The sequence below is a fragment of the Cebidichthys violaceus genome, unplaced genomic scaffold, assembly GCF_023349555.1.
Source record: "Cebidichthys violaceus isolate CVI_PGR_0920_01 unplaced genomic scaffold, fCebVio1.0.p SCAF_7, whole genome shotgun sequence".
NCBI classification, from domain to species: Eukaryota; Metazoa; Chordata; class Actinopteri; order Perciformes; family Stichaeidae; genus Cebidichthys; species Cebidichthys violaceus.
In genome coordinates this window covers 11,464,861-11,477,360 of record NW_027176927.1, presented here as the reverse complement: position 1 = coordinate 11,477,360, position 12,500 = coordinate 11,464,861, and the positions used below count along the sequence as shown (strand labels likewise).

The following is a 12,500-nucleotide window of genomic DNA, read 5'->3' as shown; positions in this document are numbered from 1 at the left end:
GACAATGAAATGGCCGACAGTGGTAAACTTCCCAGATGTTTCAGCCGCGCCCTGAAGGCTATTACATACAAGCCTGTTTATCTGAATGTAATTATATTATACATACATGCCACTTGATTTGAATGTAATTATGTTACACGGGGGCATGTTTACTTAAATAGAATTACAATATTTATAGTAAAGGATATTTAACGCAACACCCCCCCCATTATTTTTTTAAGACAGTGGCAGTAATCAACATTGGATATTCAAGCTTTTGATTTATCACAGTTTTTGAAACAAGGCAGTTTGTTTTTTACGCAAGCAGATAAATTCTGCATTATGTGAAATTATGATCATGGTTTTCTGTGGTGATTTAGAAGGCAGAGCATGGAGTGATCAAGAGAATGCATGCGTGCACTATACATCTCAATTAACCAGCTGTTCACTTTCTTAGGCATGCAGGACCTATTTAAGTCTCCTAAACATCTTTTGAAACATGTCGTGTGGTACAGACATGTTTGCATGACATTGCTCAACTAAAAGGCATATTTTAACAACTTCACATTGTTTATTTATGTTTAAGCGTTGCAGGTATTAGACTTAAGACTCAAGAGGATTTTGCAGGATCCTGGAAAGTAGCAGCAGATATAAAAATGCACTAATTACAAACATCGCCAATGATTTACTGAGGAACACTGTTAAGTAGTGATAACCTTGACTCATCGTTTTAGATCCCTCCTGTGATTAATGAGGTGAAACAATTAAATAACTATTTCATATCACAGTTTGCCATACAATCTAGTCATACCTGCACCACAGGGTTATGAGTGATTATATCTGCATATTTCTGACTCACCTGATTAACTGAATGTTATGTTACATATGCCAGTTTATGCTGAGGGCATAAAGCCATGAGGTCTTCACATCATTCACTTGTCCCTTCCTACCTCTGTCTTTCTCCACATATGAATCTCCCCATGAGCTTTCCACTTTGGTATTAAAAAGGTTGTGCATGTGGAGGACAATACAAAAGTTGTATCTCTCATTCTTTCCTCCCTCCTTACATCATACATTCTTCCTTCTCTCCTACTTCCCAGCATGCTCATCTCAGAAGCCTTGTGTCTCTCAGGGAGGTCTATTGATCAGCCAAACGGCAGGGAGGCCAGGATAGAACCGACACAGCAGGTTAGCAGCCAGGTGAATGACAGGTCACACCGTCTGTACACCTCTCTGTTGGGGTGTGTGTGTGTGTGTGTGTGTGTGTGTGTGTGTGTGTGTGTGTGTGTGTGTGTGTGTGTGTGTGTGTGTGTCTATGGTCCTCAAAGGTTGTCAATTAGACACAAATGAAGAAAACGAATGGACACACGCAGACATATGGTATATGCTGTATGAGCACAGCCCTACGTTACTATGATTATCACTTTCATATACGTAAATCAAAGCATGCACACACACACACACACACACACACACACACACACACACACACACACACACACACACACACACACACACACACACACACACACACACACACACACACACACACACACACACATACCCCGATGATGCTGAGTCCTTTGAGGTAGTCCATCCGCGGCTGAGCCTGGGGAACACAACCTGCTACCACCACTTTTTTCTGCTGTTCCTGGGCTTTTCTGTAGAAACAAAGAAAAAGATAGAGGAGATTAACATTAGTAGGTAACAGTTTGCACAATTCCAGCAAAATTATTTTGATTTAAACAGGTGAGAAAAAGAGATAGTAAAAAAAGACAGCTAACATAAAACACACTGCTGTCTCGAAGGCTACAATTACAGGCTTCCCCATGCGACCATGTAAAATGGGATCTTTACTATAATTCTCTAAAGCTGAAATATTCCAATTGAAGTATCCAATGACAGTAAAGCTAGACGCTTCTGAAATGAAACTTGCTCCTCAAAACTCAAAAGGTACTTTAAACCTATTTTCCTAAGCCATTAATTAAGATATAATGATTTGGTTGGGCTGAAAATCATAAAAACAAATTAATAAATGGTCCTCAAGGACAGCCAGCATTCTTTAACAAATATAAAACACACCTAAGAAGCAATATCAATCGGGAGAGGCTGACTAGATTATCTGTATTAAGAAGGAATGAGCCATAAGACACTCTGAAATGTACTGTTTACAGTTTGACGAGGCACAAGGACAGCTGGTTACACATCAAGTAGCAAGTACTCGGGACACAACGCTACCTCCCTGTGAAAGCGTCCTCCTGCAGAGAGAGCCATGTCTAGTTTTCCCTGTTGGTATGCGAGCTATTCCCTCCTGAAATGTTCATGAGAGAAATGTACTCAAGGTAATTCCCATGATGCAAATGTGGTTCGGAATGTCCTGTGTATCAAACAGAGAGGTATGCAAGGATTTTTTTCTGACTTTTGTTTTAAGATGAAAATCATTAGTTATGTGTACAATTGAGATTACTGATCTCCTGATCCATTGCTGAATGTATATAAATGCTTGTCTCTCACGTCCCAATGTTTGTTAAATAGTAGGTGGTAGCTTTCATCGTCAAACTGTGTGATCATCACATGAGACTCTAGAACTACTTTGTAGTGTTTCGCTGCGTTGTAAGTTTGAACGACTGAGAGCCGAGAAGAACGTTAACAGATGGGCTACTGATCGGTGACATATTTTTCTTGAATGGGCATCGTATAACGTGTTGAAGGAGATAGGACCAGCGAGTAACAACAGCTATGCAATTCCAACTCCAACAAACTAAGAACAAACAGCCACAGTAACGGTACCATCAGTAAAACATGATAGAAGACAGCAGAGACAAGTGATGACACTTGCTTTATGACAAAACAGGTCACCTTGGCTTCTGATGACAAACACAACCAAGTCCAAACTGGGGATTCATAACATAATGTAACATAATGTAATATTTACAACATTCATGTTACAGTTTTGGCTCGGTGTGAAGAGGCTATTGGCAAGAGAGTAATCACTGATATGGTATTTTACTATGACTTATTATCAGAAATGAAAAGTAGCACTAAGAATCCCTTTTTCAAGATGATTTGAATTAAACAGGGCTGGACAAGTAGTAGAAAATAGTGAAGCGAACCACAATGAGAGAGTGTGTGTGTTGGACTGTGGATCTATGAGAGTCTTTATGTCACCTCCAGTTAGTGGCTGTGAGATTTGAGACACTCGGTCTGTCTGACAAAAGCTTTTGGGAGCTGCCCAGACTCCGCCATGAATCTTTAATAATGAAGCCTCCTGACAGCTGGAGCAAGAGAGAAAGGGAGGGATGGAAGTGAGGGAGGGGAGGTGTGTGTGTGTGTGTGTGTGTGTGTGTGTGTGTGTGTGTGTGTGTGTGTGTGTGGGGGGGGGGTGGGGGGGTGTAAGTGAGGGAGGAATCGTGGGAGGAGAACAGAGGAGGAGCAACGAAACTGGATGCAAACTGTCAGTTGTGTTTTAATTCATACTATGTTTGTATTCTTCAGCAAAACAAAGAGATGGTGGTGGAGGTAGTGTGTGTGTGTGTGTGTGTGTGTGTGTGTGTGTGTGTGTGTGTGTGTGTGTGTGTGTGTGTGTGTGTGTGTGTGTGGAGAGAAAAAGGAAAGTGAAGGTAGACAACTCAATTCAAAGCCAGCTTATGTTGTCATGTGAATGAGAAAGGGAGGGATAGATTAAAGCTTACGTTGGTTAGAGATGAGTGGAGGAATGAAGGGAAGAGAGATGAAGGCAGAAGATTCTTTAATTATTCAGAGCTGCTCATTTTATTCAGGGTTATTTTCGTGACTCTTCTCATCTTTGCTTCTCAATCTACGTCCGCGTACAAGTGCTGAGCAGGTAACAACAAATCACTTAAGATGTTGGATGATGCCTCGCCACAGACAAAACTGTTTTAACAGCACATTCAGAGAAATGACACTTCAGATATGCCCACAGCGTGTGTTCATTTAAACTGGTTTTATCCACTGACCTTTTACTTTATTATAGAAAGTAAAAAATAATATATGCGCCACTGTCTTTTCTGGTGTGTAAACACATCCTAAAAACAGAAAGAGAGGAGAAAAATGGACAAAAAATGTTCAAGACTGGGTCAAGTGAGACAGAGGAACACAAAAAAAAAGGGGGGATATTGTTCTCCTGGAGTAGCTTATATTCCCCACACTGTTCCTCATAAAGGACTCACAAGCAGCCACACACACACACACACACACACACACACACACACACAGTAGGGATGCGTCTGCATAATTCACACCGTCTCTTGCCAAAATGCGCCAAACGTTCCTTTAATGCGCTACTCGCTCCCCGCCCACAGACTCGGAGCCAGAGCTGACACAGCGAGGAAGCAGACAGCGCCTGAGCCGCCGCCTCGCTGCCCCAGGGGGGAGCAGGCCAATCACGTCGCACACGGTTTGTGGACGGCACGAGATGGAACGGAATTATGCGATGCGGTTGCCGTGGTGATAGTTTTGAGGCCGATCCGAGCGCTCGCTGCACAGTGACCCGGACCAGAGCAGATGCCCCCCGAGATCAGAGGACGAGATGCGTGTGTGTGTGTGTGTGTGTGTGTGTGTGTGTGTGTGTGTGTGTGTGTGTGTGTGTGTGCGCACATGTATTTCCTTGGCACCTCGCCCTAAATCTCTATGGCCCGCTGTCAACTGTGTTAGTGCTCTCCATAGCCCCGAGACCCCACACACACACACACACACACACACACACACACACACACACACACACACACACACACACACAGGGTCCGAACAGCCACATGCTCTGAACATACTGTACATACACGTACCGATGGTCACGGAGGCAATGGCAAAAGCATACACTCGTCCATGCATACATGTATGACCTCTGTGGTGTGTATGGAAGAGGAGAAGTGCTGTACATACTGGTTTTTAACAGCTGAGTGGACACAGTGATTCAGTCAAATTAGACCAGACTAAATGTCCAACTGAATTGATCAGGTTGACTTGGAGGAGAAGCCCTGTGCTGTAAATATGACGTTGGAATAACTCTAGGCATTAAGATGCACCACATTGCATGACCTATATAAGGGCCTCTTCAACTTTCTCTCAACAAAACTTGAAGTGAAAGAGGCCCTTACTTCGTCTCGTATAGCACCACTCACAGCCGCAAACCGAAATATAGTGACATCATCTTATAAATGAGCCACGATGCTGATGTTCTCACAACTGCCACAAAGGTTTCACCCCCCCCTCCCCCAAAAGAGAAGCTGTCTATATTCTATAGAATATGACCGGCTTTTTCTTAAACCTTTGTCTTTTTAACATAGTAATTGGTGCGTTATATAAACTAATGTATTTATTTTTGTGAAGTACTAGTCCTGGTGAATTTTGTCAGTGTTCACAGGTCCATTTCTTAATTTAAAATGAAGTTTAATTCCTGTACTCATTATTAATGATAACCACTAACAGAATAGAAACATCTAATCTCTAAAACATTATGTCTTTTTATGTTGTCTTGAAACCAGGACAAAATGTGAGGCACCAAAACAACAAAGACATCCAAAACATACTAGCCGCTGTGAACTGTGTGAGTCTGTGTGTGTGTGTGTGTGTGTGTGTGTGTGTGTGTGTGTGTGTGTGTGTGTGTGTGTGTGTGTGTGTGTGTGTGTCCTCTCAATGACTCTCCCTGCTGCTCAACACCCTCAGCCCTATACAGATAACCACATAGGGGGGAGAGGATGAGCTCACACACACACACACACACACACACACACACACACACACACACACACACACACACACACACACACACACACACACACACACACGCTCCTTGACAAACATGTTGCTTATGGGTCATACTGGTAGAGTAATGATGAAAGGTTGTGTAAGTGAGTCGTACATATCTATATTGTGTTTAGTGTGTGGCCAGCTTAACATAAGGACCTATTTTATGACGCAATTGCTCCCATGCCTGTGCCTACGGTGTAGAGATAGAAACTGAATAGTAAGTTGCTTTGGATAAAACCGTCTTCTAAATGACTAATGTAATGTAATCGCGTTAGGAAAATGTGTTAATACACAATATATATATATATATATATATATATATATTTAATTCTTGTTTTCAAACAAATGTAATCCTTACATCCAAACTTTCTCTCTTGTCCCTAGCCCATATTTCCTCTGTCCTTGCTCCTCTGTCTCCTCCCCTCCCTCATGCACTCATCTTCACTCCTGACAGTTTTCTGGCTGAGTTGACAGCAAGCCAGCCAATCACCATACTCCTGACCTCTCAGCATTAGCATAAGCAGCAAGGGGTAAGGTTAAGTACCCATCAAGCCTCAGTAATTAAGATGTGAGCTGGTGTGTCAATGAGCGAGCGTGCGTGCGTGCGTGCGTGCGTGCGTGCGTGCGTGCGTGCGTGCGTGATAAAGCCCAAATGTATTTACTCATCCTCTTCACATATCTTCCACTTCCACAAACTTGTACAACAATGCAATCTCAGGTTTGTTCCCATTTTAATTCCACAATGGCTATTACAATCAATTGCAATACTTTTACTTTTGATCTACTTATTTGTATAATGAATTATTCATTTTTCCATATCTTTTTTTCCTGTGGGTTTTGTTTTCTGACAACAGGAGATACATCTCCATCACTGACTGTGAGCCCAAACTGAGTGGAAGTGGAGAGAGCACACTGTGTTACTGTGATGGAGAAATGCAGCTTCTCCTCTGTGGATAAGAGCACTGGCAAAGTTTACTGAAGCAACTGTCAAAATACAAACAGTATAAATAAAACAGCAGCTAACTCTGGGCCTCTGGGATCTGACTGCAGACAAACTAAACTAAATGAAAGCTGTTAATGTACTATACCAGCGGCCTCTAGGAGATAAAGCTGAGAGAAAGGGGGGAGAGAGGGACACATGCACGAGAGTGATTGACAGGAAACTGTCGAAGGAACATCTTTACAAATGCGTAAGAAAGGAGAGAGAGAAGGGAAAAGCTGATGGTTGGTGAGAACATGACAGATGAAGCAGAGGGAGAGTCAGAAAGGTGTCTCATCAATCCCGCTGTATGTTAGCCGCCAGTTTAAACAGTCACCTTCCAATGTGCCACTGGTGTACAGTGAGGTATCTGATCTCAGGCACCAAACAGCTACAGAGTGAAGACCAACACTGTGTTTTGTGGTCAAACAACCACATTACTGAGGCCAACTCATTATAATGTCTATTTAACTGAATACGCAGTACACACATCAGTAAGTGGCTTTCAGTATGACCTCCTGTCTCAGGCGCTGCAATGGGGAAATAATGTGGTACGAGTAACAAATACTTTGAGAGTAAAACCCTAAAACTCTTAAAGCTTTTCATGGTAAATACAATATTACTTTTCCTTCGCAAAACAAGTCCAACTCTCTGTGGTGCCAATGGAAATGCAGTCAACTTCTTTGTCCTTGGAATATAATGTTTTTAAGTATAATATATACACAGGACAGTGCACATTATTCAACATTGTTTTGTTTTTTGATACGTGGTTCTCACAGGACAGCTTTAAAATGTAACGTATACATTTTAAAGCTATATATTTTAAAAACATCATTGTAAATGTGCAGTGGATAGCTTTAAAGCTAATTTGAAACGTGTAAAAAAGGTTTGTATAAGAACGTGCAAAAGAACAGTCAAAATGTGAAGACTGGACTTTTTTTTCTTTTAAATAAAGATACAGAGAGAGAGTGGAATATGTCGGGAAGGAACAAGAAACAAGGGAGTGACAACTGGCGATGAGTAAAAGGAAAGAAGAAAAAAAAACTGCCAAAGAGCACATCTTCATCACCAAGAGAGAGGAGAGGAGAGGAGAGGAGAGGAGAGGAGAGGAGAGAGAGAGAGAGAGAGAGAGAGAGAGAGAGAGAGAGAGAGAGAGAGAGAGAGAGAGAAGAGGAGAGGAGAGGAGAGGATGACAACAGGACTCAAAAGGAAATGAGGGGGGAGGACGAGAGCTGGGAGGCTGTGAAGGAGGATTGTGATTGAGGGATGAGAGAGGGTTTGAGAAGTGCGCACACACACACACACGCGCACACACACACACACACACACACACACACACACACACACACACACACACACACACACACACACACACACACACACACACACACACACACACACACACACACCTTTTGTGTATCATAGGATAGCAAGAGCTGATACACCCATAAAGAGACAATGAATGGGAGAAAAACTGAAATTAAAGAGAGAAATAACAGCTGAAAGCAAGGTAAGAGATAGAAAATACAAGAGACGGGATGTCTAATTTAATCAATTCAAGATAATTACATGAAAGCTGGTCTATAAAAGTGAGTTGTGATAAGTGATGTTAAAGACGATATAGATTTGAACAGCCTAAGCACCTAAGACAAGTTGCAAAGGCCTGCTCGTCTCTCTTAACACGTTTTCAATCTACAATCTCTCAATCTTTTTAAAGACTTAGTAGCATGAAGATCCAGATTGATCTGGGTTACCACAACCCTAACATGCACCCAACCACTTGGTAACAACCATATAGAGGGGGAGGGTTCCACAATTATTACCAACCTGGCGTATAAAGGCATTCACATTAGAGCTGTGTTTTACAGGATATAGGCAATCTGTTGACCAATCAATACACCTATAACATGGTTAGTTTACGGCTCGCTCACATGGCCTCTGGGTATATCAGAGATAGGATGCGGCCCAACTGTCAACATGGGCCTAGTAAAGGCAGGCCAGAGGAAATGCAAGGCTTTCAGATTATGGCCTTTTAAAAAACGCATCGCACACACCTGCCCAGTACTGTGAAACGGATGACATCTGTCTTGTTAAAAAGGAGTTGAATGTGTGATAAATATTGCATTACTGTAAATGAGTTGTATTCGCCGCTTCAACGGTTCATAATGAAGAAAATGCTGATTAAAAAAAAACAAAAAAAAACAGGAGCATTGGCAAAGGCCCATACAAACATTCACACACACACACACACACACACACACACACACACACACACACACACACACACACACACGGAATTGCATGAGAGATGAGCACTTGACTGAACCACGAAGAGGGAAACCCCCGAGCTGGATCCTGGGAAGAGTCCCACGAGTCCCATTTCTAATGCAAAGGCCTACTTTCTATAGGACAGGCTGCTATGGGAGAATGCTATGGCAGCAACCCCTCAGCCTGATGCCACCATAGAGAGACAACTGCTGGGTTTACATTTTAGGATGGGGAAACAAAACACACTCACAAATATATGGAACTAAATGTTCACTATCAAGTTGCTACCAGAGGGTTAGTGTTTTTAAAAATGAACCAGGAGTTAAATAAAGTGTGCTCATTAGAAAAAGATATTAGTGGGAAGTGATGTACAGATTAGGGTTCATAAAATTGAACAAAACTGCTAATTGTTTCAGTGGAGATTTGTCTTGTAAGAGAGTTTGTGCTGCAAACAAGCCATCTAAATGAGGATATTTGAGTGTTCCTCTCTAACGTAAACAGGATAAAAACAGCTAGTGTCTGGAACAGACAGTTGGCAGTTGTGTGTTAGTGTGGCAGCTTCAGCCTCGCACTAAAGCGGTCAGGTCACAGGGCACACACAGGCATTTACCATTCGGAGCCAAAGCCACTCCCCATGAGGCCTTTCACCACTGTGTGAATCATTCGGAGAGGGAGTGGGCCTACATGCATTTTTTTTCTGCCTGTGGGGTTAGAAGAAGAGTGTGCACGTGTGCATGAGCACTGTATGTGTATTTGTGTGCATGTGCACAATGATTTTGAACCAGAAGTGGAGACAAGGGGGACATCCTTGCTGGGATGACAGAGGTGAAAGGACATTCTTGGTTGAATGAATCACACTAAATTAGTCCAAGCATAAATAATCATGATTGGTTTCAAGGTCATAAATTATTACCAGCAAGGGTTTGGAAAAGTGGAGCGGCACATGCTCTGTGACCTGTAATGCATCAACAATCTTTGCATATTAACATTGTTTTTTTAATTCCCAGCCAACACAAAGATAAAATAATGATCTCACTCTAAAAAGTAAGACTTGCAGGTAGTACACAACCGTAACTCTTGAAATTGTTTATTGTTTTATTTGTTTATTGTTTTAGTAGCCTTTGATGATTGTGCATTCTGTCGGTTTCTTCTGGTGTGAACTTCCATATTGGAACACATACAAGAGGCACATCTTTTAAATAGAGCTATGTAAATGAATGACAGCAAAAGCCTTGCGGGGGTATGTATCTGAAGAAAAGTAGTGCGACTCGAGACAAGACTGTTACCAACTACAGCGTGATATTTCTCAATGTGAGACAGCTGAAGCGAGACACGGTATCTTTTGACCAAACTGTGGCTACAAATATCAGAACCAAGTATGTGCTGTGGGTATATAATATATGTATTGTGACAGAGCCATGATGTGCTTTAGCTGTGGCGCAGTGTAGCATGGTAACTCACAGGAGACCTTGGTACTGGCCTGTGACACCAAGACTCACGCAACACCAAAACATGACATCCTGCACACCTAACTGAGCGGTGGTGGTTATGGTTAATTATTGTGTGAGGTCAGTGCACTGAGGACACAGAATCACGTCTAAAATATTTTCATCTATAAACAATAGTGTAACTCAAATCAGACAGTTTGGAGTTGAGCTTCACTCCAATATTCTTTTGTGATCCACTCTCCTTTGTAATAAATGGCCATACTGTTTTCTATTATTGTTAAAAACAAAAAAACAAATGAAGTTGAAAGATATTTCAATTTAAATGCTAAATTTCCAATAATTCCTTTTGTGCATTTCAGTGCAGTGTTTATTCCTCTGTACTTCAATGCGTGTGTATTGCATATATGTTTACACATCTCTGTTTAGATGAGTTGGTGCACTGCGACTTAATGATGCTATGTGAGCACGCATGTGAATGCAGATGTACAAGTGCATTCTGTGCGTTAGGGAAGTCTCATTATAGAGCTAAAAAGTCTAAGCATCCATTCAGCCTTTTAATTTCCCCCGGCTGATGTCTTCTCCCCGACACACAGCCTGAAGTGGCTCCACAGTGGCTCATCAGTCCCTCTAAAAGGCCTCCTCATTTAACACAGCGCCTTATTTATTCTAAATAGCATTCCTTTAAAAGCCAAAGATGCAGCGTGCACAAAGCCAACTGTCTGATTAAATTGCTATGCAGGACCCCTTACTTGGTAAAAATTAATTTATGGAATGGACAAAAAGGGATTTCTTTTATTTTTTTCCTCCACTCACACTTCTCATCTGAGTCGACACCAATTAAAAGGAAGGTTCAAGGCTCGGTTCATTACAATTAGAAATGAGTAGGAAGTGGAAGGATGGTGGATTGTTGGAAGAATAAAGGCTTTACAGAATGAGGAGGTGATTTTCAAAACACATTTGGCTTGTTAGAGGGATGGTGAATATTTTTCTCGTTTGGGATGAATAGAGCTGCCTCAGCCTCTTTTGTTGGACCGCGTTCATTACATCTCGCTCAATGTCTCCTTTTCACAGTTTCCATCAGTAAAGATCATGTTCAATGACGATCCAGGTGCCGTGGTCTACAACACACCGACATGTTTTATTACATCCGAGTACTAAAGTCAAAATAATGACACAAATAAAGCTCAATAAAGCATTTTATTATACAAAAATATAATTTGACCTGAGAACAGGAAGCACTACGAGCGAGCAGAGAAGTAAACTGGACGCTACACTGTATGTATGTTTTTGACTCATGTTGTTCAGCCAACATACTGTACAACAAATCAAAGCAGCTCTTCTTGCTGTCAGGAGGTCGCCATCATGTTTCACTTGAGGAACAATCTGCAACTGTTCATGTCCGAGTGTATGATCAACACTTAAACTCCAACGCATTCTAATAAAGAGAACAAAAGTAAACCGATAAAGTACTAAATAAAAGAAAGAAATGACTTAAAGACTATACCATCACTATTTGAGTTAAACAAATGTTAAACGTTAAATAAAAGAGAGACAGGCGCACAATTTCAGACTAAATGCAGCTTTATATTATAATATACAGTATTGAATACTTCTACAAATAATAAGCTTCCTTGCTAAATGAGCTCAAATAAAAAATTTAAAAATATTAAGTAGCACATCCTTATTGTTGGGGCTGCATCGGTGAAGCCCTCCAAGACGAGGCAGTCAGATTGAATAAAAGTTGCAACCAGGAAGCTCTAAAGCTTTAGGTTGACTTCAAATAAGAATTAAGCAAAGTAGTGAATAAAGTACATGTAAATTGTACTACATACCAAAGTTCACAACACGTGCCTAGATTGCGCAGAGAGAGTGCATGGCGGGTTCCCAGACGTACATACTCGCACAACAGTTTAATCACACGTCACTGCTAAACCACAGTGATATTCAGGCAGCCTATATGCCACATGTGGCCCTGTTCCCCACAGCCATATTCATTCTTTTCATATTCAGCTGTCTGTTTGTTTACAGCACCTCAGAGGTTAAGGACTGCCCCGGGT

At 41.6% G+C, this 12,500-nt stretch overlaps 1 protein-coding gene across 1 annotated transcript in view; it reads right to left on the bottom strand.

Moving 5' to 3' along the window:
• cdkal1 (CDK5 regulatory subunit associated protein 1-like 1) overlaps positions 1-12,500 on the bottom strand; it is a 213,284-nt gene that overhangs the window by 147,720 nt on the left and 53,064 nt on the right. The window contains exon 5 of the mRNA XM_068736267.1: positions 1,544-1,640. Within this exon, the coding sequence (XP_068592368.1) occupies positions 1,544-1,640 (97 nt within the window). The remainder of the gene's footprint in view (positions 1-1,543; positions 1,641-12,500) is intronic.